General features: G+C 40.9%; 1 protein-coding gene across 2 annotated transcripts in view; it reads right to left on the bottom strand.

Moving 5' to 3' along the window:
• Positions 1 to 26,003, bottom strand: part of LOC306821950 (semaphorin-3F-like) — a 47,651-nt gene extending 21,648 nt beyond the window's left edge. The window contains exons 1-2 of one of the 2 annotated variants that reach the window (XM_079340614.1): positions 25,888 to 26,003; positions 24,338 to 24,491 (exon numbers count right to left, since the gene is read on the bottom strand). In XM_079340614.1, coding sequence (XP_079196740.1) covers positions 24,338 to 24,446 — 109 coding nt within the window. In that variant the 5' untranslated portion in view covers positions 24,447 to 24,491; positions 25,888 to 26,003. Of the gene's footprint in view, positions 1 to 24,337; positions 24,492 to 24,745; positions 25,051 to 25,887 lie in introns of those variants that run through there. The other variant, XM_079340615.1, reaches the window with a different exon arrangement.
• Between the last annotated feature and the right edge of the window lie 1,234 nt (positions 26,004 to 27,237).

The raw sequence follows: 27,237 nt of genomic DNA, 5'->3' as shown, positions 1-27,237 counted from the left end.
AGTGGAGATCTGGTGAACGGAAAGCAGCTTTTTCTCCTGGTCTCCTCATTACCTCCCAAGCTGTTAGAGAATCTGATAGGAGGACTCTCTCTCAGAATTACTTTCTTTCAAACTACGCTTGGGAAAGTGGAGCTTGAGAAAGTTGAGCCTGCACTTGTGCTTTTCTATTTACAGGGAAAAGTAGAGGACCAGATAGAGGACCTGTTCACGTTCCACTTCAATGGGACCAGACAAATGCCCCTACTGTTCTCTTCGGCCAAGTCTGAGACCTGCTGAAGATGAGTAGGACTTCCTCAGCAGCTTTTTTACACCAGAAGGGGCAGAATGTCTCATTACTTAAAAGACAGCTTGATGTTCACCACCTGCACAGGACAACTCGAAGTACTGACATGAATCCCCTTCCAGAAAGCTTCTCAGAGTAGATAAGCTGAGCTCCTCCAGGAGCTGTGAAATGCTGCTGTAATGCTGCAGCATAACGTCACACACGGGGCTGGAGAAGGTAGTAAATAGGAGAAGACATGGCTGTCACCCGTGTAATTTTCACAAGTTTCCTCGAAACCCATACACACTAAAACTGTCTCCTACACTTCCATTGAATCATTGTAAACCTGGGACGAAAAACAGAGGAAACAGTCAATATCAACTTTAATGATTGTTAAAGTCACTTTATTAGTTTATTAGCTAGTCTTAATGGATTAAACATATTGAATAATTTCCTTTTGTTGTGCATTTCATTTACTGCGTTACTCAAGTTAACCACATTCCAGTCCTAAGACGGACAAGCAACATGGGCGCATCCAGGAGCACCTTTGTTTTGTAAGCTAATACAACAAACTAGGTGGCAATATGCACTTGAAAACAAACGTGACAACATTTGCACAGAAAGAATGTGTTGTGATTGATGTAGTAACACAAAAAAAGGACCATCCTGATAATAAACATTAGTTACAGCTTAAACGTTACTGTTGATGCACATACAGCTATGTTGGATTTTAACCCAGGCCATTACAGTTTCTTGAAGTTTCTAAGCTGGAATTCCGACTTCAGGGGGATATTCCTGATGATGTATAAAACTGGCAACTCAGAACTCCTCACTCACATACTGATAGGCTTCCTTTTCTGTATAGCCTACAACTACTTAATGGAAACGCTGCATGGTTGCAGTGGCAATGTTGCTTCTTTTAGGTCAATAATATCAGCCTGACTGTCACCTTTCTACGTGCCAAAGCTGCATTAAAGTGAAACACACTCAACATTTAAGATTAAAACCATTCGATTAGCAAAACAATTGGGGTTCAACTCGCGTGGCAATGGTATATTGTCAGCAAATTAAATTGAATTCAAAAGACTTATTGAGGATAAAAAAAATTTTTTTTAAAACAATTCTGCAGTCATCAAAAATGCATCTCCAAAACAACATGAATAATTCTTATAGCAATCTGTAGGAATAAATGGTGTGGGGACTGGCCACAGCAAGTTATTAGGGGAGGGGGTATACCATCCTACTCTTTTAACTTCTCCTGTTACATGAATCACAAACCACTTACACTACCTACTAATAATGTGCAACATAAAACAGATCACAGTTGCACAAGGCATGGTGACTGTCTTCATTACTCACCTCTATTAAAAGAAAGTTTGTCTGGTTTCACTGTCAACGGATACATCAGACAAATGAGCTGCTCAAGAAACCTTTTAGTTTTGTATACTTTATTTTTAAAGCTGGGAACAAAGAGCCAGATCCACAAAATATACAATAAACAATATACAATTGTGCTTTTAAAGTATAACTTTGTCATCATTTAGAGCACATGCATAAGAACGGCAAACCAGGGTAGGTGCAGGTGTTGACAGCAACATGATAATGAATTACAGCCACACTCGAGGTCATGTTAGGCATCTATGCTCCTTTAAAAACAGAACACAGTAACATTACTTTCTCCATTCTTTGTCCATAAACAACCCGTCTCTTTTTCTATCCCTGTCTGCTTGCCAACCACATGCTCTAACAGGCCCCGTGGCTCAACGATACCAGAGGTTCAGGGACACCAGACATCACCAGCTGACATCCCACATTTATCACCCCAGCACTCAGATTCACACTCGCATCTGAATGAGGATCTGCTGGTGGTGACTGGCTGTCACAGGTTCGACACCACAGCAGCTACAGACATACGGACTGCACTTTTCTGAATACTAATTGTACCCTATTTGCAATCTAAGAAGAGAGACCTGGCCACTGTGTAGAAACAGTCAGTAGGTGTTGCATGTATGCACATGTCTAGCCTCATCATAACCCCACACTTAAAGAACACACAATTGTATTGTAGGAGATCATAATTCATGGAACATAATTGGGGGAATTGTAAGTTAACATCTGCTGATTTGTCATTTACGAGAATTTCCTTACATGCAGAAAACGTGGGACTCCTTCCAGAGCACGTTAAAACCTCACTGAAGACTAAATGTCTGTCCAGGTAAATACATAGGCTATCAAAGTTATACTCCAAACGTATTAACTCTGTTCATGTTTTAATCTGAAAATGAAGAGGCAATCTTTCACTCAGGATTAATAGTACCTCTTTGCAAAGTGAGACATGCTAAAACACATTTATTTAGACATAATGCCTGTGGCGGGTGGTGAGATAAGGAGTGAGGTATGATAACAGTTCACCTCAAAGCTCTCATACTCCCTATTGTCAGCACAAATTCATCAAAAGCATTCCTGTGTGTTACAGCTCAGCCTAAATTACCCTCCCCTCTGAAGCCAAGAAAAATGTTACAAAGAAAAACACCCAGAGAAGCCTTGACATTGTGTTAAACGCCTAAATGTCTAACTAGCTGTTAAATTCAGCAATTATAGGGTACAAGTGATGACTGACTATTAAGACCACAAGACCTGGTGTATATCATCCAGTTTCCAAGCAAGGTCTTTGTAATAATCACAACCAGACACACAGGCAGACAGAACTGAATTGTCTTTTTTCCGTATGCATGGAACAGTCATTTTTTGTCATATAAAACCAAAATCTGTTGAAGCTACGGGCCCAGAACATCTGCCAGTAAACTGAGCCTGTGGCCTGTCCACCTGTTGATGTGATCTCTTTGCACTGTGGTCAGTCTGCTTTCTTCTGCAGCAGAGGTATGCAGCCTTCCTGCAAAGCATGTTTGGTTCTCTCGGGTCAACCTCAAAGGGGATATAAGGGACCTCTGTTTTCTATTTGTAAGGAGATAACGAAAGATGCCGCTTTCAGGCACCGCATGCCACTTCTTTTCACGCAGCTATCAGCTTTGCGGATCTCGCTTCTACTTCCCCTCGTGTGTGTGTGTGTGTGTGTGTGTGTGTGTGTGTGTGTGTGTGTGTGTGTCTGCGATTCGGGTGAAAGAAAAAGGGAGCTCTGAGGAAGCAGGCAGCAGAAAATCCCACATACCTGTCCAGGCATCCCTGGCATGTTGTCTGAGTTCACTAATCTGCTGTTGTTCACCTTCTTATAAATCAGAGGTGTCGCCACACCTTCCTAAAGCTTGTCTGCAGTCATGCGTGCACAGAGGGGTCCCTTTGTAGCTCCGGCGAGCAGCTCTTAGCTGGAACAGTGACAATCTTTTTTTTTAGATCATTTTATAATGTCTATAAATGCTGTTTGAGGGTAGGTGTCAGGAGAAGCAATTTTCACTGCAACAGCCTTTTTTCTCGCTTTTTCTGAGCGAAGATTAGTGAATAATACGTTTGACAGATAAAAGTCGGCAAAGACACAAAAGGTACTATTTTGTCTACAGGGGTCGCCAAATTGACAAACTAAAAGTTCCTCAAAGGAGCTATAGATAACCTTTACATGTGCGAGTTATGGCTGCTCATCATTGACAGTGAAAACATGATGTTGTGACATCGTTTCTAAACTTCTTTGTGTGGAGGTCAACGTGGATGGTTGGGTACATCGGTAACTGTGATTAATTCAACCTTGGCTTGCCATTTAAAGAAACTAGACTAATAGCACTGAACACTTAACAGGCAAATGTGAAAAGGGTAGGATTTGAGCTTTTCATCAAGTCATGGCAAGAAAGGGAACAATATAATTCAGAAGTTTAAAGTAACGCTTTAACCAATAGTCTGGAGGTGGCGATCTAAAAATAGTTTTTTTTTTCCCTCTGAGTTCTCATGACAAACATTTGAAGGTGTTTATGGATGAGGACATCTGAATGTATCTGTGTCAATCATATTATATACTGCCAAAGATTTAAAGTACAAGTATGTCCAAGGCAAATCCATCCATAGTGCATTTTAAATATCTGAGGCCAGTGTATCTTTGTAAGCGTTTACGCACAGGATGGAGAGGTCACTGCAGATAAAACTGTCGTGATGAGCCTTATCAGCCGAACCTGTCACAGCTTTGTGTTCGCCTGCGTTCAGCACCTTATAATCAGTCTCTCACCACCCACAGGGGGCCAGGACTATTGACTCAGAACACATGTCACTGGAGCTGATTGCTGCTTACCTGCGCCTGTCAAGGACAAATAAGTGGCACCAGATTATGTCTTATCTCTGAGCTTCCGGATGCTGTCACTCAGATGCTTTTTACGCTTTTCTGCCCCTGATTCACTTTGTATGCATGTGTGTGCGTGTGCGTGTGTGTGCGCACACACACACACACACACACACACACACACACACACACACACACACACAGAGATAGAAGTACAGCTTTCTGATCCTCAGATCAAATCAGAGACACCTGTCTCCCCCTGCACAAATCAAAGGCAGAGAAAGATTGATTTAAGTAGTGAGTTCACTTCCTGAGTGGATATGAGAGATTATAACAAATCTATTTCTGCTGTTTGGGATGACAGGAAAGGTTAATTAAAGCTTTAGGGACTAAAAGAGTATCTCTGGTTCAACAGACAGGAAAGGTCATGTTGTTCTTTGTTCCAATGTCTCTGCCCAGAAACCTTAATCAGACTCATGTGTTGTACTGTATTTATAGGCAAAAGGGGAGAATACGGTGTAAATACATGACAACATGACTTTGTTTTGTTTTTAAAATGAAAATCTCCTCACTTATCACACACAATCCTGCATTATAAATGAGCAATATCTTGTTTAGCAGTCAATAAATAGAGATTCAGATAAAGAATATGAAAAACAAATTGTTGTGTGTATGGTTACTGGTTTTACATTCAGGAGAAACCTAGCAAGAAAAAAAGAAAAAAAGAAAAAACAGGGCAGATGGATTTCCAAAAAAGTCTAATTTGAATGCTCCGTGTTCCTTCAACACATGGCCACTAACAGCTGATCTGAATAGCCCTTTAGAGCCGCAGCTGAAAGGTTAAAGGACACAAGGGGTCTTGGGTGAAAGCTCATCCTGCCCTCCCTACACACTTTCAGCATAATCGGGATAATCTTTACAGGGGTCGGGCTGGGTGCCTCTACTCTGAACAGGGTCAGAAAAAAGCAGGGTGGTCATGATGAAACTGGGTGGGAGGGTTAAAGGAGAGGAGGAGAGCAGAGACGGATCAGAAAATGAAACTCCTAAGAAATGCATGAAAAGTGGGAAGAACAATGTTATAAAGATAATAAAATACCAATTATTCCTTCCTACTGAAATCTCTGTTCATCATGTGGTGTATTTACTGAGCCCTATACTCTTACTCTTTACAATTCTTATCTCAGGATTTTGGAGGATAGGAAAAAACACCGGTTGGCTCTTTCCATAGTTTACAAAATGCTCTATTCCAAGTCCCTGTCTGTCTGGGCCTCATGGTTGGCTGGTTAGTGCATGTGTGTGTGTGTGTGTATATGTGTGTGACTGGGGTCATACAGATGCTGCGAGCCTCTGTAATGATGATGAAGCTGTGTTTGTTGTTGTAGCTGTGCTGTCGTTGGCAGAGTGCTGGTCGGGCGGCGGTGTTAGTCGGTGGTGACAACACAGGTTAGAGGGATTATGGAGAGGGCCGAATAATGAGACAGAGCCAGTGTGAATGAGTGAAAAACCCTCCTCTCCTCTGCTGACCTCTGACCCAAAACTCTGAACAAATACTCTCCCTCTCTGTCAGCTGAGCACACACAGAGATGCACAATGCATTCTCCGGAGAGTCTGTCTATTCTCATTTATGGATTTCTCCCATTCGATTCGGGGGTAAAATTTGCATCTTTCTTAAGATGAGATGTCAATAAATCTGTTTTCTTACAGCTGCTTTGAACGAGAACTGAACAAAAAGATAATTTAAAAAAATACCCCCCCCCCTGCTTTCTTATTAATCAAGGTCATGTCCAGTATTTCAAGCTAGGACCAACCGGTGGGTGGGTTCTAGGAGGTCAATTTAAAGAGACCATTAGCAGCAAGTGTTGACTCACAGTCCTGGGGACAACAGCCACCTCTACCCTCTCTGTGGTTCCACATCCCAGCCAAGCACTGACAATCCAACATATTCCCCCATGGTAATTTCTCACCCACAACAGCAAATGGTGTGGTAGAGGACTGAAAATGGAAGAAGAGGTCCAAGGGGGAGAAACATCTGACAGGGAACCCAAGAACTTTCATTTATCAAAACAAGCAGGAGAGAGCCATGGAAACTCTGCGTCCAACTCTGACGAAGTTCCACTGTACAGCCAAAACAGAGACTCTGAGATCCCCTCTGCTGCTGTTCGAAAAACACAAGGACAGCTCAAACACTCTACAATGTGTATTCTAATCGTGAGCTGGATGAAGCACAAAATGTTGATTTTATGCCAAAATACACAAATAGATTGACGGAGATCTTGGCTGCCAGTTAAGGTAGAGAGGAAGTGCAAAGAGAGGGGAGAAAAGTTCCCTAAAGTAATGTTTATAAAAATGGGAAGGTTGGAAGTGCTGCTATAAACTCATAATTTGGCAGTCAAGATATACTGTACAGCCTTTCAGAAGCTAAATGTAACATTCATGTAACTTCATCGCTGTATTAAACATGGATATATTCTCAGTGACGTCAGCCTTTGGTTTTCTGAAGAGGCACAAAGCTTGACAAAAGCGGTCCTCATATAGTAAATGCTGACTTTACCTAACTTTAAATAAGTAGAGTAAGAAACAAAGCTATGGAGGTGAGACGACCTAAGGCCTGCATGCAAGACGCTATACTCACCCCCCTGTGACTCATCTTAGGCACAACCCTAATTATGCAAGAGTAATTAGGGGTAATTTTGCATTGGCATTAGCCGTTGGTGGGAAAATGTCTCAGAACTGTTTGCATCAAGTTCAAACAATGTTACTGGGTACTGGTTGGAGATCTTCTCCCGAGTGGGGCTTTGGTCCAATGGCTTCTGTGTAAAAACAATAAATGGTCCGACAGCAGACACCCTGCTCAGAATGACCTCAAAGAGAACTACCAAAAAAATACCTCATAACACACTGTCATAAAGACACAAATGATAAAGTAAGAGGCAGTAAGGGGTGATGGATGGGTCAACAAATTGATGGGCTTTGACATGGGAAAAAGCTTCCTGTTTCATACAGTTAATGTGGATCCTTTCAACCATTACCAAAATGTTCTCTGAAGGAAGTGTTTACCTGGTCAGAAAACTTGGTAACAATAAGGTGTCACATAAAGTAAATGGTATGCTGCTGACAGAGATTTAAGTCTGAGTACTTTACAGCACTGTTCACTTGGATGCTTATCAATTTACAGCAAGCGAAGGCCAAAGTCAGTCAGCCAAATCTGCTTCCTGTGTTTTACGAAACAAAACTGAGTAATCTTTTAGTGAGGAGTGATGAGGAAACAAACATCTTAACATCATTTATCACTCCTCTTTCCTTCATCAACCTCCACAGATTGTTTGAGCATTTCCACCAGCCTTATACATCATCCACAACACTGTTTAAGAGATATTGTGTATGAAGCTTGACCAAAAATTGATAGCATCCTGGTTTATCTTAAATCTCTCTCTTTGCCTGCTTAATGCCATTTTGATTTAACACCTAGCTTTCTCAGACACCTTTCCTTTCCTTAGCTTGTCTGATCCTGCCAGCAAGCACTAGCCCCTGTCTGCATACCAAACCTTTGAGATAACACTTGCTCCTTTCTTTATAATCCAGCATACCGCAGGTGGAAGAAACAGGGTGATAGGGGAAATGTGTGCGTGATGAGTGCAGTGTTGATGTATTTCTCTATGAATGTTATGCTTGTGCTTCTACTAATGAAAGTATCGAATTCAAGCATGAAGACTCAACCATGTCTGTTCGAGAGATATGTCAAATTAGATTATTAAACAGTTACACTCACATACTAATGTTACGGCAGTTGAGTGAAAATTGCAATTATAAATCCAAAGTGGACCAAAAAAAGCTTTTTGTAATACATTTTAATGAGCTAGTATTTTGCAAAATGATCCTAGAGTTCAAGAGCATGTGATACAGCCTGCCCGGCTACATCCTTTGAATTAGATATGTCAATGAAAACATTTGGTATCCTTCGTCCAATGCAAGATATACCTTGTATGTATCATGCCCTTTATTGATTGAACAATTACTTGGTCAATTAGAGGTTTGTGGTAAGCTATATACACATGCCCTCCAAAAGGCTAACCAGGGCAGCTAGTTGACCTCCATGCCACCGTCCTCTAAGAATTATCATAGTACAAGCTACCAATGGGCAAGTGCTAAATTCCCATCTGCCTGTGCAAGCTCAACAAAATACTGCTCTCCCTTCTGCTGCACACATCCACTTGACCCCACATTGCTTCTAGACAAAAGCTGGGTCACCCCCGACCAGGTACTTGTCAGGACAGGTCCCCGGGTGGAGCCTCGTGCACTAATGCCATGTGACAGGCAGGGGACAACCAGATAATGCTCCACAATTAGGCGGCTGGTTGTTTAGCCGCATGGCATGATCCTCATATGGGGTGTAAAAGTCCGGGCCTGCATAGAGAAGCTGCTCATTTGTCTGACAGGCTTTGTGCTTGGTTAACAGTGAGTGCGAGTTGCCCCAAAAAGACTTGAGACAGGCATGCATAAACATAAAGGCATTAATGTTTGCCTTATGCCATCTAAAATTACTTCCAACATGAAATCTTTTTAACAATATTTCAGAATCAGAAATACTTTATTTATTTTTCGGGGAAAACTCAGTAGACTTTCAATGTGTTTATTCTTTAGGTTGTTGACGTGGATCCAGTCTTAATAAATGCAAGGTTTGGATATAGAGATGGCAATGTAGGGGTGCTGGTTGGTCCAGGACTTTAATCAAGATGAGAGTATCTCATCAACATGTCGAGGAGTTGGCGCACACGACCCATGGCTTTTCAGAGGTTGAATACTACTACACTATAATGCAAATACTACATTTGGCTGCTGTCACTTCAGTTCTGTAGATGGTTAAGATTTTTCTAGAAACCCTCCCAAGGAGAAGATCTTTGAAGGCAGATTAAAAATAATATTTTCTCATAATCTTTCTCCTTTGTGGCTGACTGTGCACAGGCCAACTACCAGATCAATAAGGCTTTGACCTCGGCAGATAATACTGAGGGTAATTACACTCACAGCACAAACGTTGCCTTTCCGTTCTCTTAAGCTACAACCACAAACTTGGTTAAGGAAAATACATATCCAGCAACAAAGTTGGATGATTATTGAGTTTATACTCAAATAAAAACAAATTTATTCCCAGGCAAGTTATTACAGGTAACTCCTGAGCTGTTTGTACTGGGGAACTGCCCAGGAACAATATTATGTTTTCTTCTTAAGGCATGGGTGTGAGCAGCTTGAGCAACACAAACGGGAGATGTTATTTGCTAGTGTTTCACATATTCTAACATCGACTCTGCTAATACAAAGTATCATCTATCGCTGAATCCTTCACAGAACATCAAACAGATTTGTCATTATGTCTTGAAGTCTATCTGTGGGCCTGAAGTCTACGCAATTCTCAGTTTAGCAAGTCTTTAATGACTAGCTTCAAGGTCAAGTACGCAACAACTGACATGCAAAGATATATTTTTAATAGAGGAAAGCCTCCTACTGTGTCTTTCATCGCAACCATTTTTTGTGTTTGTGTTTTTTTCAATGGTTATGTATGTTATTTTGGTACATTTACAAGCATGACAAGGGCATTTAATACTGCCAGGTCCAGATCAATCCAAACATTGAATGAAACACAGCAGGAACGTTTGGAGAGAGCTGTGGGAAGAAAGGGAGGCAGACAGACCTACTGGGGAGTACAGGCTGACTGGATGCTCTGAGTGACAGAGCGTCCATGTTAACTCATCCATTTGCTGTCTGTCTGTCTTTTTGGCATAAATGGGAGTAGAGGAGTGGAGAAAACAAAGTGGGAGATGATGACCGTCAGTCAAGGGCATTCATCTTTTTCAAAGTGGAAGAGTGGCTGTATGAAGGAGATGATGGTTGGTGGGAATGGAGGGAGTTGGAGTGCTGAAGTGGCGGAAGAGATGGCAGAAAAGAATGCAGACAGTGGGAAAGCAACAGAATATTGTGATGGAAAAAAGAGAGAATTAGAAGTTGCATTTTTTCAAGCCAAATACTTTTCGGCATTGCATTTTTTTTCCATTTGCAACCTGTCTTAATTCTATGTCAAAGGCTCTCTGTGAATAGGATGATACAACAAGGCGAAAGCTGTCCTTATCCGTGGTGTGAAGGAAGACATACTTCACAGTAGCAGAAAAAGGCAAACAGGTGTGGTCTTGAAGTATGAGCTCTCATGGCAGCAGTCAGTTTTGACCACCCCTAAGACCATCAGCTTTGACAAAATGTTTGTTCTATAGCATCCTTGTACTATATTCAGTGTGTGACCAAAAGAATGTTGCACACGACAATCTTCCCATGCATGAATAGCCGACATAACTTAAACATTTGGGGGCTTTTCTCAAAATAATTACAGGCTTAAATGACCATTTACATTCCAATAGATTAGAACCTGCGCTTTAAAAGCTAAAAAAAGTCATTCAAGAAGAAACATGTTGGAAGCCATTACATCTTTAATGGATAATGTGAATTGTCTGGGCCTCACTCCCTCATCCCAGCCTGCAATTAAAGCAAAGCTCGCCAAGGTCAGGTTGAGTGACAGGCTGACAGACCTATAGATTACTGTCTGTCTGTGTAATCCCCCGCCTTTTTACTCCCTGTGCTGACTGACGCACGCCCTCCTCCCATTTAAACACCAGCGCTTGTAGACTCCACTGCTTTCATGTTTGATGGACAGATGGGACATCCTACCCCGTGACCCTTTGACCTTTTTCTCACCCATGACCATAAGGGTCGCTGCTCAGAGTGACACTGCTTAGGGGCAGCAGGGAGAGGATATTAGAATAGTTCTAGTTAGAATCAAATCCATAATAATAGGGATCAGGGAAAGCAGGTTTCCATCTGTAATTGTGCAGTTGAAAGTTGAGATCTTAGGCCAAAGAAGTAAAATTAGCTAAATTAGACTAAATTAAATTAACTTTTTTGTAGCAAGAAAGAGAGTAATGAATGTACAAAAACACAAGTTATTTATGTCACGTCTGCCCTACAAAATCCACATTTAGGCCTCATCTAAAAATAAATAAATAAATGAGAATCCTACACGGCAATGTGTGCGCAACAGGCATGAGATAGACAAATACTAAATGTAAATTAATAGGGATAAGTTTCTCAAGATTAACTGTGCAGTTGAACATTTACCACTGATGACCTATTTGCAACAAGAGAGCAAGTAAAAGATTAATAATATCATACAAACAATGCAATATATCATGTCGGTTCTGCTTCAAGACCTCTTCAGTCAATACTACTCTGCAGCTACTGCACACCAGCATGAGATGAGCAAAAAACATTTTCCCCTGTCCTGCCCTGATTACAAACTTTTTTTTTCACCCAAATGCCAACAGCTAATCAGAAAATGGCTGCAAATTCTCCGGCATGTTATTGTTGGCAGTTGTGCTCAGTAAGATTAAGTGTGCAGAGAAATGGAGCGAGATAAGAAATGTTGAAATGACCTTTCCAGTAGTTAAACAGTCATGATGCAACACATCAAAATCCATAGTGGTAGTATCTCATAACCAGACATTTCTTACAGTGCAACACATGATGATACAGGTGGCAGATGCTTAAAACGTTTTTTAACAAAAGACAAAATGAGCTGGATGTAACTGTTTTGATTTGAGAGGGAGAGAGATTGTAAGATATAGAGAGAAAATTCTGAGCGGAAATCAAGATTTTTATCAGTTGAGAGGAAACCTGCATGACAGTGGGAAATCTTGGTCACAGTCCCTCCATCTGTCCGCACATGGGGTGTTGAAGGAGACACATAGAGGCTAAAAACCCTCTTATCTTACACTGTCATGTGTGCTCATAAATCAGTACTTAGCCATCCGCTCTGCACTGATAAGGCAACCAAACACACTGGACCAACACCAGGAATGGAGAGAGATACTTTTTTACTCTTTAAAAAACAGTCACACTTGCTCTCTCTCTCTCTCTCTCTCTCTCTCTCATATTCCCTTCTATCTTCTTTATCTGTTTTTCATTCATCAGATCTGAACAGCAGTTAAGTTGTTTTTCCTGCTAAGGGCTCGTTTGTTTTTCAGCTTGCCATATTTTCTCTTGTAGCTTTTCCAGCAGTCTGGTTCTGATCCTCTGAAAAACCAGTGAATCATTCCAATCATTCAAACAAGAAAGAGTTGGGAGAGCTGAGGAATTTGATTTTGATCGTCACGCAATCAGGCCCTGCATTAAAATAAATAATAAATAAAGGGACAAGACGTTTATTACAAGTCAATCTGCCAGATTGAATTTTACTACCTGCTTCTGACGGCTGTGGGACTGAAAGTATGTCAAGGACGCTCCATCTCATGATACAAAACAGGAGTCCAACAATGACATTAACGGCAGGCAAAGCCAGGATCTCTACAGCTGCTTCCTTATCTTTATAGTTTGTGCCCTTTAAAGGATTAATGATGAAAACAGTCTCTATGTTAAATACAAATGTTTGATATGAAATGGATCAGGAGTTTGCAGAAATAAGTGATCAAAACTAAATATATAAAATAAAATAAAAATGTCAGAATGAAACGCCTACATTTTTTAGAAGCAGCTGCTAAAGTAGATATTCTATGCTCATACACAAACAACAAATCTCCTGATACCTGCTTGATGCTGTTTGAAAATGCTGCAGATGTATGATTAGTGCATAATCTTTTTTTTAATTTTATTTTTTTAATTTTCTTTAGAAACAACCCTAGCATGTAGTCCAAACCAAAAAATGCTAATATAAGAAGCTATGCTAATTAGTAGAACTTGCGTCTGCATCCTTGTACATGGTTTGCATATTACATTAATGTTTCCCTGCAATACAATATGGCTTTTGGACACAGAACAATCCTGTTAAACACCACAGCAACTAATCCGCTCATCATGCATTGCAATTGGTTGTGACTAATTAATCACGCATAGATGGTTTAATAGGACAGTGTAATCCAGCCACGGTGGTGAAAAGGTAAATTTCACACTATGCAGTAAATCTTTAGGCCACTGACAATGGTATAATCAGAAGCCATGGACTAATGAATTCCAAGCTTTTTATACTCTCCAAATGCGATTACACTTGAACAAAGCAACATTTCAGTTGGAGATCTTCCCAATGTCAGAAGACAGTTTTTGTCTTCTCTGTGAGTTCTCAGCTGAGTCGACCACATTAAAACTCGATCTGTCAGCTGTGGAAAAGAGTTTGTTTCTGTGTATTTGTGCCAGGAGGTACCACTTCCTATGAGCTCTCTGAGGGGGCTGTCTGTGGTCTTCCATCATTGTAGTGAGGCGAAGCACATGGCACAGAGGAGCACATCAATTCATCTAAAATGAAATCCTACAGTACATGAAAGCCAAGGACCATTGCCAAACTCTGTCTGATGACTGTTTCAGCTTTTGGGCCAAGAGCAGGAAAAAGTGAGACAGGAGAATGATGAGAGAAGGAGTGAGAGAGCAGAGGGAGGAAAACGATGCTTTGAGCTTATATGCCGTGCCAGTGTTGTATACCACTCCCCCCTCCGCTCCCCCAGGGACATGAATGAAGTGGATGAATGATGGACCCAACCCACACAAACGCCCCTCTTCTATTGAGACCAAGCAGTCCATTCACTGGGATGAGTGAGGCGTCGACACCAACAACAACAATAACAACAGCAACATAGGAGGCCCGTACTCCTGTTTCTCATTCATACATATGTATGCAGTCACACAGACACACACATATGGCACAGATACTATGGACAACACTGCCAACATACCATTAGGGACACCTAGAGAGGGTTCCTGAGAACAGGGTTAGTTAACAAAGCGCCAAGGCAAAGAGGCGTGAACAGGAAAAAAAAAAACTTGGCATCAAGTCAATGCAACCGCCACAATGATCAGGGATGAGAGGCCATCTCCTCCCATCCACAATCAGCACATTATCGGTGAGCCCATCAGTGCATGAACCCAGAAAACAAGGCATAGAAGCCTCATGTTTCATCACATTCTGCCCCTTCTTCCTCCGCTAGGCTTCCTCTGTTGTTGTTCCAATGACGAGATGGGTTCAGGGAGGTTCCCACCCACACAAGGGGGGGATCTCACTCATAAGGTCTGACCTTCAAACTCAGGCATTACTTGCTCGAAGCCACAGCAGCTAATGGAACATTTGGAATACAAATCCAATTGAAGCAAGATCAATCTGACAAGGAGGGCTTCGCTATTTACCAAGCATTTACATCTCGAACCTTGAAGGTGGGCTTTGTAATGATGTTAGCATCTGACTAAGGCTCAGTTTTCACCAATTATATGTCCTGCAGAGAGAATAAGAGGGTATGAAGGAAGGCAAAGGCTGAAGCCAAAAGATGAAATACAGCTCTGACATGGGGAGGAGGAATGTTCTGGCTTTTTTTTTTTTTTTTTTAATCCAATAGTGAGACAGCACTATGGCAGCCTCCCACAGGATCATGGTCAGACCGAACCACAGGACTAATTTCTCCCATAATCACAAAGACAGATACTTGGTCTTCATCCAGCATTCAGCTTACACACACACACACGGAGGGTTGGTGTAGTTTTTGCACGAGTCCCACACCTGAGAGATTACAGGAGGTTGAGGTTCTGAAAAGTCTGCCTGAAAACTAGTTTGGCCCTTCATCTAAGAAAGGAAGCATGTGCTGTTAAAGCTGGCCAGTGTATACTACTTTGAACATTTAACGCTCAGCTTGAAGAAATAACTCTAAATACGTGTACTTTGGCTTCACGTCAGGTTTTTTTTTATGTTGACGAATATTTGTACAGTTCAGAAACCCTTCTTTGGGCTTCGGTTTAGTTGGATCGTGGTGCCAAAATACTTACAACACTTACCCTTGGATGATCCATCTTACATTACAGACCTTACATTACATAGACATTACATTCCCATGGTATCAATAACCAACACACTCTGTAAGACACACATGCATTTGTTTGCAGCACAAAAGATTTGTTACAGAGGGACATTTAGGTATGAATGTAACCCCCCCCCCCCCCACACACACACACACACACAAAGAAAAACTTTCATGTCCAACATTAAGGTTGTCCAAAAAATTAGACACACATTGTGTGATATGTTAGTTTGTATAAAGGCCAACATTTTCTTTGACCTTACATTGCATGGTTGTTGCTAAACACTGAACAATCAGCAACTGAGGTAAACCATCTCAACCAACTCTCAAACACAGCTAATGGGAATCAGACATAAAATTTTTCGACAGTATGTTGGGTTTTTTTTTGCATGCACCCACATTCCTCTCCTCCTTTCTCATTCTCAGATCCCTCCATCTATCCATCCATCCATGCTCTGGCTGAGATAGCAAACCTGACACTGATGCCCCATAGTCCATTAGCTCGCTCAGAGCCTCTTCTGTGTCTGCTCTATCGTTCCCTTCATATTTCCCTCTGCTCACTCTATCTTTCTGACGGTCCTCACTTCGACTCTTGCCCTCCTTATCAGAGTCTCTCTGTCTCCCGTTCTCCTTCTCTCCTGGAGAACCCCCTCGAGTTCAACATGTCAGTCTGTGTCCACGGGGAGGAGAACAAATCTGTAGTCAGTCATGTTGAATTCAGATAACATTGCTGTGATGGGGTTGCAAAAAAATCCCCTTAGACGCATTGTACCAGCAATAGCTCATCAGATATAGCTCTCTCCTTCAGCATGTCTCCTGTAATGTATCGTCCCTCTCTTTTCATTAGACAGACCTGCTTTCACTGATAGGACAGATAAACTATGGTCTTTTCTCATTGTCAGCTCTTCACCTAAACGTCACTGCAAGTCAAACTATAGATGATTTCATCATTAAGTAATCTTCAAAAAAGGGTTAAAAAAAGAAAAGAATAGTTCTTATACAGTTTAATTTGTAAAACCAACAATAAAAAAGATACATCTGCATTTGCAAAGAATGAAGCAAGAAGAAAGAAATTCAAATGAACAAATTTCAGAAGCTGCTGATTAAATATTTCTAGAAAATCGATCTATTTCCAAGGTCAATGACGGCCTACGCCTTATCCACTTACCAAGTTTATGCCTCCCAAAACTGGCAACCATTCCCGTCGTAATTTGGAGAAAAGGCAGAAAAAAGTGCCTACATGGCGACTCTGAACTCTCAGGGTAAACCCTGAGAAGAGCGCATACAGCTTTGTTTGTTGTGTTTTGACATTTTCTGATACATTTTACAGTTTTCAATATTTCACTCTAACCTTTGAAGACATTACAAGCAAGTGTGGTTTTGAAGATTGTCAAATAATTCAGTTTATCAGTTTTCTGAATAGTAATGCAATCTATAAAATGACAACACTTTATAAAAGTTTTGTTTAGTTTCACCCACAGAGAAAAAGTTCTCATCTCAACCATGCACGCAGTACAAAGTCTGGAAATACTGAATCACAAGTACATGACCTGAGATTTGACTGAAAGTGTTTCCTTTGTTCATTCAAAAGATTTTGGCAGACAGAAATAGAAACGTTTGCCAGTTCATTTCCTTTTGTTTGATCAAAACGTCTAATCATTCATAGTTTAATATCAACATACTGTTCATTTTGTTGCATGCTACTAGCAGATCTTACAGATGTTGCTTGCACTTAACTTTTCTTGTATTTTTGTGTTTTCACTGCATCTGTTCTTATTGTGTCAAAAGATGTTCTATGTAGATGTGTTTAGAAAATTAAAAAGTAGCTTTGTAAGTTTCATGTTTGATTCTTGTACATGTTTAAGTAACAAACATCCGTTTATGTAAAAATACATGACAGAGTACGTGTTCCTAGTTCCCACCCCAAGTGTTCACAAGGGCAACCACATGAGCGAGGTCATGGCATTGCTGTAACGTGATCTGGACACTGACAGACAAATGATAATGAATGATAGCTGTCTGAGTAAACAAGTGGAGAGGCGCCCTTGACCCGGTGTCTCCTTAATTTTAGTTCGGGCTGCACCCCAATCCCCCTCCCCTCTCTCCCCGAAGGACTCCCACTCCTCTGCCACATCTGGAGATCACGTCTAGAAAAACCAATCCCTCACTTGTTCCCTTTATAAACTCTCAGTTCCTCCCCAGCAACTTCACAATATCATGCCACAGTCTCTTCAAAGTCTATTGTTTAAGCTCATTTATTGTCTCATTTGTCTTAACTAAGCCTCGAAGCCTTCGCATTGCTTTACTCCAGGTTTTTCCTGCGAGCAGACAAGGCAGCAGACATCAGGGGAAATAAGCTCAGCGCTGTGATTACATCCCACCTCTCCTCTGCCGAGAGAAGCATTTGAACCCGATTCAGTTTGTGAGGAGTGACAGGTAGATGCTGCTATGGTAACCAAACCAAAGCACTGTCATATATATAGAGAGCTTTGCAGAAGCTCTGCAAGAATGTGAACACACACAAACAGACACACACACACACACACACAAGGCAGACTTAACCACATGTACTTGACATGAATATTAAAAGACTCTTTCCAATTCCTCTATGTCACTTTGAATCTGAGGAAATGCCCCTCCAGTAAAACCTTTACATTCTCTTTGTCTCCAACCACAACAATTGATGTCCTCTTGGTCTAACCTACCTTCCTCTTCTTCTGCAAGCCATGATGTTTAATGCAGAATACCTCTAATCATCTGCCAGTAGTAGTGATTTAAATGGCCCGAAGGAAATCAAGGAGCAAGACTCACCAACAGGAGCCAATCAAGCTCTTCAAAATAGAGACAAAAAAATGTCATCTGTCATATGTACGGCTTGGATCTATTTTTATCCTGTCTGCCACATTTCGGTCGAAAAAATTGGATGCAGCAGAAACCCGACACCAGGATGTTTTTATAAGAGTACACATTCACTTTTACACTATCAGACCAAAACACACATTCAGACAAAGTGTGTGTCACCCCTGCTAAGTGCTGCCCCCCTTTAAAAAGTAGACAGATGACTGGAGTGACATTTTGTTGAGCAAAGGCATCAAGTTTATGTGCAGTAAACTATGATCCACACACAAAAGACCCCTGACAGAGAGCCAATAACACTGATTATTTGTGGAAACATAGAAATGGTGAAGAAGTTGCACAGAGATTTTTTTTTTTACCCATCCAGGGTTCTCCTTGTTGTTAAAGTCCTGATCCACATTGTATAAATGGAATAAACAAAATAGGTAGGACAATTATTCTAAAAAAATTATTCTTTTCTTTCATGAAAAGTCAGTCAGATTTTTCTATAGTAATAGATTTTGTTTTATTTATTCTTCAGACCTTTTTGCCTTTACAAGAATGAAATAGTCCATTATTGTCTTTGTAACCAGAACAACAAAAGTAAGATAGGACAGCTGAAGAGAGACAGCAAATGTTGGGAGAGTTGGGGCTGACAAGTAGCAAAGGTTCAGGGTCGGACTCAAATCCACAACCGCTGAGACGAGGACACCTGAACATTGGGCTTGCAACACAACGAGTGCAACTGGTGTTCATGAACACAAAACTGAATGGACACAATTGTTTTTTACGTTACATTACAGCATGCTGATCTACCAGAAAAACTCTAGTCCTGGACTAAACCTGTACAATGTTGTCACACTACCTTTATCACTGGTCAACTTCAAAATATAAAGTCAACCCATGGTCTGTCCGGTGCTTTGACACATCTCAGCAGCACAAACCATTGAATACTTGATTGACATCATAAGTTACTCTATTCTGAATGAATAGCTGAGTGACTTTTAGGGATTCTTTCCCCTCACAAGTTGGATAAATTGTTATCCTCCAGGGGCGATAAAATCTAAAGGCAGAGAAATGTTCTCAATCCAGAGCATTAAAGAAATGATTTGTATGTCTATTTCTTTCATTAAAGAAGCGCCATCATTTGTTGATTGACAAAGAAAGCTGCCTAAAGAGGCACATATTTCCTTTCATTGCTGCAACCTAGCGCTTCACTTTCTGCACGTTATCCGAGCGAATATGTAAAACCTCTGTGTTGCACATGTCCACCCACTCCTCTGTGAAACATTCCTTTGCTGCCTCACTGTTGTGTGCCTTCTTCTAAAGGAAAGTCCAGGCACTTTAGAGACCCCCCCCTCTCCCATTTCGCCTTTCGAGTGTGCTAAAACAGCGCGCTCCAGCTGTGGGCGGTGTACTGGGTGCTCTCCTGCCGCACCTGACACTGCCAACCTCTTATCACCCAGCAAATATAGAGGGTGTGAGTGTAGAGTAAAGGCAGAGGAGGAGTGAGAGATAAAAAAGAGAAAGAAACAGACAGAAAGGACACTATATTTAGCACGGGGAGCTGTCGCCTTCTGTTTCCCTCTCCTGAATAATCAGACTTTGACAGCATGCATCCTGCAGAGCAGAGGTTGCTGGGATGCACCCCCCCCTCCTCTCCTCCCCCAGCAGCATCTCTGGGGAGAAAGTAGCAAACTATTGTAATAATTGCTGCAGGCTTGCGTGCCACAGCCATCACACATTACTCTGTTGGAAACATTTTGCAGTGCCCTGACATTCTCTAATGGAGATAAAATGGAAAAGGGCAGGGCGTTCTGGACTGCAGACTTTTGACAACAGGTACAATGTTGCATGTGTTATGCATACCAAGAGAGCCTGCTGCATCCAAGTACTGTATGTACAAGTGAGCAGCAATGTGACTAAAAGATAAAAGCATCCTGCCATGACTTCTCGGAACTGGAATGCATGTACATAGGACAGAGACAGTGAGGCTGTGACAAACGTGTTCTCCTCATGTACTGATGATGATTATCTGCTGGGAAAGCAGTAAACAAGCACAGCTGGTAGCTAAAGACCCAGAGGATGTGGATTGGATGTTACATTAAGTGTTTCAACAGTTCACAGTGGACTTTTTCCGATGATGAAAGCATACTTGCTTTTGTTAAAAAACTAGAAAACTAGCATTTTGCTTGTTGTCTCTTTCAGGAGAATTTAGCTTCTGCTTGTCATGTATATAATTTAAGCTTTAACTTGTCACAATAGTTTTCCTTCATGGCCCCAAAATTGCCTGTTGTCATCAACTCTTATCATTATAAGTTCTGGTAACATAACAATTGCTGGGAAACATCAAATATATTCTAAATACACTTTTAGCTCCATGCCTTAGAAATTACTCAAACAAAAATGTGAAATGACATGTTACGCAAAAGAAAAGAAGAATGCATGACTAGTTTCATCTCATTTTCATTTCTATGCAAGCATATGACATCTGCATAACAAGAAACGTATTCAATGTGTTGATCTTTTTTGGACTATACCCATCCATAGAGTGCCATTTGATAAGACATCAGATCATGGGTCACACTGAGGTGCACACTGAGCTGCACAAGACAATAAATATAAAAAGGCAAGTTTCTGAGCCTCCCTATGGATCTTTACAAACATCATGTGAATCATACGTCTCATTACGTTAAAAATCCCAAATGATACATTTAATATAAGCCACTATAATGTGTTCCGATGTTACGGCTAATTAGTAACATCACTTTACGGCTGAACAGCAGGAGGGTTTGGGGGAGAACATGCAGACTAAATTCACTTGCCAGCTCTGTGGTGATAAGCCAATCACAGCAGCAGGCTACATACAGTCTGTTTACTTACGTTTGAAAGAGACAGATCCGAGCAATCAAGGCAATGTGTGGGATTGTTGCAGGTGATCACCTCGTCCGTACAGGTAAATATCTGAGCTTCACTGACCAAATTATAAAGCCATCCCGATTGGTTAGCAGACAAGATAGCTTTCAGCAGCTCATTGATTTTCTGAGACTTGATTGCAGTAACTCTTGGCTGAGGCTTTTTGCTCGGGAGTGTCACATTTACATAGTCTAAAGAGGACAGATAGGTCACAAGGAGATAACAAACATTGGTGTCCTTCGAAAAATCTGAGAAGTCACAACTCACACCATGATTTAGATTGTGATTCTTTCTCTCAGCAGGGAAGTCAAAAGGACACGAACAGGACCACCTGCAGAGGGGAATGACTTGAAAAAGACAAAGGGTTCTTCTCCTGTACTATATATACACATAAATCTGCCTATAGAACATAATCTGTGGGATATGAGGTCTATTGTTGCAGTAAAGTTGAAACTCAGGAGCAGCCCATAATTATTATAAGAAGAAAGACGACGAGGGCCTGTCATCATTTCTGGTGTCGACCCCCAAAACTGTCAGGAGAGATGAACAGATAGTGAATTCTTTGTTGGGTCGTGACAATCATCAATCCATTAGTCAGGACAAAGAGACTGTCACAGAAAAAATGCAAAGGCTGGAGTAACTTCAAGATTGTCCCTGAGAATTGCCAATTACAAGACGGCCTGGTTTTCTTCCCAGAGCTAACCTTGTACCCAGGTGTTCCTCGGAGGACCAAAGGGGCCGAGTATAAACAAAGTTAAACACTTTCGAATGGGCCCAAGGATTAGCTTAACAAGCTATTACTTGTTAATATGGTGCCATTCTCCCACAGTTTGAGGGCAGTTAACCTCTGGTGTGAATGGCTTCTGTTTGAAGAGGTCACAACCTCGCGGAGCCCTGCACACTAAAATAGCACGTGATTACAGACCTTGTTTGAAAGTAAATATAGGAGTTCTCAGCAGCTGATCTGAGCCGGACTCCTCCAAGGCATTGAGAGAGAGAAAAGACACAGACAAGATCTTTTGCTTTTCTCCACCATCTCGTCTTTGATCGATGCTCTTATTCTATCTCTCTCTATGTACACAGGTAAATCTTACTGTAAACTTTTTTAACACTCAAACTTAAGAGAGATTCATTATGGTCTGTTTTTTTAAGTGCATCTCTTTTGAAGTCCTGGTTGATGATCTATCCCTGCGATCTTTGAGTAGACATTCCTTTAGTCTTAACCTCTGTTTGCTTTCTTGGTCCTTATCACAGTCAATAACTCAGCTTGCACTAACACACTCAGGAGCTACTTTGGGAACCTCAAAAGAAGAAATTATCAGCTTAGCTGGCTCATGGTTGTTCACATGGTTAACTTTAGTTTTAATAGATCCACATGTTTGTGAAATACACACGTTTAATCAGTACAATTTATTTAAAAAAGGGGCAAAAGAAACTGACAAATGATATTTAGAGAACAAAGAGAAACATTTTTTTTTAAAGAAAAAAAGTGAAGGATTTTTAGGCTGTGTGCCAGAAATTAAAGCTGTTTGTTTTTCGCTATGATTTAACATGTAATCTGTTTTCATAAAGTTGTGTATACATGATAATCCTATAGCTTTTAGTTCTGAAGAGATTTAGGAATACATGCATTTAAATTCAACGGCAGAAAAAGTAGAGATTAATACATTTAATGTATCTAGAATGTAATTTCAAGGGGAGCATATATAGCAGATGGTCATACCGAAATGCATCATGAATACTGTATATATGCCAACAAGATTTTATCATTTTCCCTTAAAAAAGATGTGTGTGTATGTATGCATATAATCAGTTGCATGATGATGTGATAGAAAGCAAATATTTGAAAAGGAAAGACAAAGGGTTGGTTCTCATGTGTCAAATTGTTGGATTTCCGCCAAAAGCAGCAAAATCTTCTCTCCCCGCTTTATAAAATGCAAATAATCAGTGGGAAGTGATAGTGTGTAACCTTTATAGAAAAACAAGAGAGGCTGGGTCACAGACAGAAGCCAAATCAACAGAGATGCATTCTAATGATGGATAGAATTGGCTGCCCACACTTGAAGCTTGTCTTCTTTTATAATCTCAATATAAAAGCTCATTAAATATTACATGGATTTTTTTTCCTCAGTAAGCACTTATTACAACCAATCTGTATGCCACCGCGAGACAGATATCATGAAACGCTAAAACCTATTATTTGGTTACGTTCATGGTCATATAAATAATTAATAAAAGCACATTACAGAGCTATTCCCAGCAGAACTGTGCAACACCAATACAATTAGCGAATGCAAAGCCAAGGTGCATTTCTACTCTCCAGCTATCTAAGGTTGCTCTGTGAGGCATAAAGTAACCCCAGAAACTAATTAAAAACAAAAACAAACTCAATTAAAAGCAGCAGAAAAAACTAACCCGTTTCTAACAAGTAAATGTGAGACCAGTGGAGGGTGAAATCCAACTCTATTAGAGATGGGGAGAAAGAGATGGGATTTTAAGAGGGAAGTTTGGCAAAAAAAAAAAAAAAAAAGGAGCAACAATTTAACACAATTAAGTTCTGCCCTCTCAGGACTAACTATGGGGCTAATATAATGTTCAATGATTTCCAGGGGAAAAAAACAGTTTTTATGTGTACCGTAGCCTAATGTTCATAGTGCTTCTAAGTCTACACGTTTACACACACAGGTGCACTAAAAGGAAACACGTACAATGAAAACTTCTATAAAATCTTTACATGGACACAATGGCTACACCAGCCGTCGAACGAGAAAGCCCAGGAGACTTCAGACCTATTTTAACAGGACAGTTCAATGCACACACAGGGTCTCATGTGGCACCGGCAAACATTCATAACATCCTGGATCTGTGCCCTGTGTATGTGTCCAGCCAAGTGATAAATCTGACTTGATTTCAGAAGGAAGCCGAGGCCACACAAAGGCCTGTTTAGGCAACTGATGGCAGCCAGGCGATTAAATGAAGACACATTCTCTGACCCTGAATGGTTAGCAGCACCATCTCCTCATTCCTCATCCACACACAATCAAACTCTCTGTGAAGCAGGGAGGGAATATATGCCAAGTCTGTAATACAGCTAGTGCCAATAGTTTACCCATTATAAAACAGGAGTGCAAAATAAAACACTAAAAGCAACTATTACACCCTGATCAAATCAACTTGTCTGTAAATAAACACAAACACTGAATAAAGCCGCTCATAGTGTTTTGAGTGTCTTACCTTTGAAGGAGAGGAAAATCCTGGGAGCAGACAGGGGCTCGTTGGAGGACGTCAAAGCCCCAGACGTTAGGGCCAGTAGGGCCAGCAGCCAGCACAGTTTGTCCCACATTATCCCTCTGTGTGTTAACAGAGGAGAGGAGGAAGAGCACAGGAGCTGAGAGACACAGAGGGATGCACATCAGACAATGAGCTTGAACTTCCACCTCAGAAACCGTCTGCATAGACCGGTTTGCAACCACTGAGCTGCAACAACAGACCTGTTTTCTTTCTATGTTAGAACATTCTAAGTACAGCAACTTTGCTACTTAAATCAAGATACAAGATGAGATCTCTTTTATTTAACAATCTACTCTTAAAAAATGCTTGACTGTTTAATTCTATTATGGTGTGCAATATATGTCAAATTACCTGAGGCAGAAAAGCAGAGGCTTGTAGAATCTGGGAAGAAACTCAACTATAGTTCAGAATTGAAATGTCATCATTGCTTCTGTGGTTTCTGCTTGGTCTCTCATTTTACTGTGCGTTTCCTAACCGCCCACAATTATTCTTGCCTCTGTCTGCTTCTGTGTACAACCAGGGAAACAGTGAATGGAGGGAGTCTCCATCCAGCTGAGAGAGCCAAGCCACTCTCTGTCAACCCTCAGTTCTTGTGCAAACAATTCATAATACTATATATTCTATCTCTTGCAAAACAGTTTTTCAAATACCTAGTCAATAATACAGTAAAAGCAATTTTACAAGCAGTACTCTGCGCTCTGGCTGGGCACACAAAGCGCATCAACAATGCTTTAAGAGTAACAAAGAGAGCTGAAGTTAATAATATCCCCATAAAAGGATCGACAGAAATTCAGGTCATCAGCACGACTAAAATGAGCCACAATTGTGCGTAAAAAAAACCCCATAGAAATAAGTGTGCCACGTTTGGCGACACTGTTCTGCTGGGATTATCCATTCACTGCATTGATCTGCTTGTAAACGTGGGTCTGAATCTGAGATCAAACTGACAGGCAGGGTTTAAGATCAAGTTCCACGTTGAGGTCTGACGGCAAAAACTCCAAAGCAAGAACGTTCACCAAAATAAAGCGTGACGACTGAGCTTCGAGTTATGAGGGCATGAACATGAACCACGTGACATTTATGAGCCCTACATAGGACTTTAAATTGTAAAAAAAAAAGTGGCACCCAGGGCTTCTTATTAAAATCAAATTGCTGTGCATGGCAGATCTTTAAAAAAAGAGCATCACATACAGCAAAAACTCAAACACATTTAACTACATCCCACGCGCAAAGGAATACGCACAACACTAGACTCTCGTTTGAATAAATTAAATGCTTAAAATAGTTAGGTTAAAACAATTGGCATCAGAACTTTAAATAAAACATATCAGAACCTTTTTCTGTCATATTCAGCGCATGCTTTACTCATTTATCCTCGATTCTACAAATGTGGTTTCCTGTTCAACTCACATCAGTCTAGCTCACATAGCCTGAATATATCAAATTTGACTGGCAATTTACCCTATAAATTCAGCACTTCATTTATGACCTACCCTTTAGTTACGTCCCGTGAATACTGTGGTGATGAAGCTGTTAAACATTTAAAACCATCCACCCAGATCCTTTGAGCTCCTCTGTCCGCACGCTGGAGTATCTGAGTATCCGCGGCAGATCCTGCACGATTATCCCACAGCCAAACAAAGCTTGGATTTAAATTAACTTGACACGGCCGCTTTAACTTGAAGTTAGCTCTAAATCGCATCAAAAGAGTCCATATTTCCCGCTGAAGGAGGTCAGAGACAAAGAGTTGTTCCTGAAGACGAGTGACAGCCCAGCTTCTCCCGTGCGCAAGCGACGCTCAAGTGTGCGCTGCTGGGAAGCGGCTTCTGCAGGTGGATACACTGAGATCCTCCGGTAGTAGTGGACACACCCATGGGGGAGGGAACCTACCTTTTGCATCCCTGCTCCTTGTCCCACCAAGAAATTTAGCAGAATACGCGTTTTCTCTGCATATTCTTTTACACTCCAAAATAAACTCACTCAAAATGATGAAGAATGAACTGCCAGTGCAGCTGGAGATGTTAAGATGTCATTGGCCCTAAAAAAAAAGTGGGAGGGGCTGTGAAAATCTGCTGATATAACTAAAGACATTGTAGGCCTCTGTTGGATTACCTATTAAAATCACGATTGACTCTAAATGAATTTGGCATGAATTCTTGAGCACACAACCTTATTTCCCTCTATTTGTCTATTTGTCAGGCTATATATGCATTTTTCTCAATCAAAAAAAAAATTGCATTTACTCTTGCCCCCATCCCACCTTTCATTAACATAGCCTAATGACGTAACGGTAACGTATTCTCGCCGTTGCCCTTGCATCTGCCTTTTGATACAATAATTGGTTGGTAACAACACAAACATATAGGCAATATTAGGTAGGCCTGTTTCCACAAGTTTTAAACTTTAAGCTTAAAATTTAAGTTCGTACTTTGTCAGGTGTGAAAACTGAAGCGCTTAATATAAACAGTGTTTGGTGTTTATTGGATACAAAAGAGAGATGAAGTGTTATCTGAGGAACCGCAAGCTGTACATTTCAAGGGACAAACCAAGACAGCGACAACGCTGAGGCAATAGGAACGGAGGACATTGTATCACTAAACATGGAGGTTAAAAAGTGTGGAGGACGTCTGAACGAGCTGCATTAATTAAGTTAGTAGCCTTTCCTTAGACGTGGTTTGCCTCAGGCTTTCACCTGGTGGCCACGGCACCCTCGTGATAGCCATGCTTTTATACTTTGATAACTTCTGCTTAACCATAACGTCATCATCTCTGGCCAGTGCTGCAGGTGTTTGCTGAGAGCTATACTTTTTTTTTTTTTTTGTAAATCCGTAGATTGTGGTCAC

This window comes from Symphodus melops (genome assembly GCF_947650265.1).
Source record: "Symphodus melops genome assembly, chromosome: 4".
NCBI classification, from domain to species: Eukaryota; Metazoa; Chordata; class Actinopteri; order Labriformes; family Labridae; genus Symphodus; species Symphodus melops.
The sequence above is the reverse complement of the archived record's forward strand: the minus strand, read 5'-3'. Positions and strand labels throughout refer to the sequence as shown.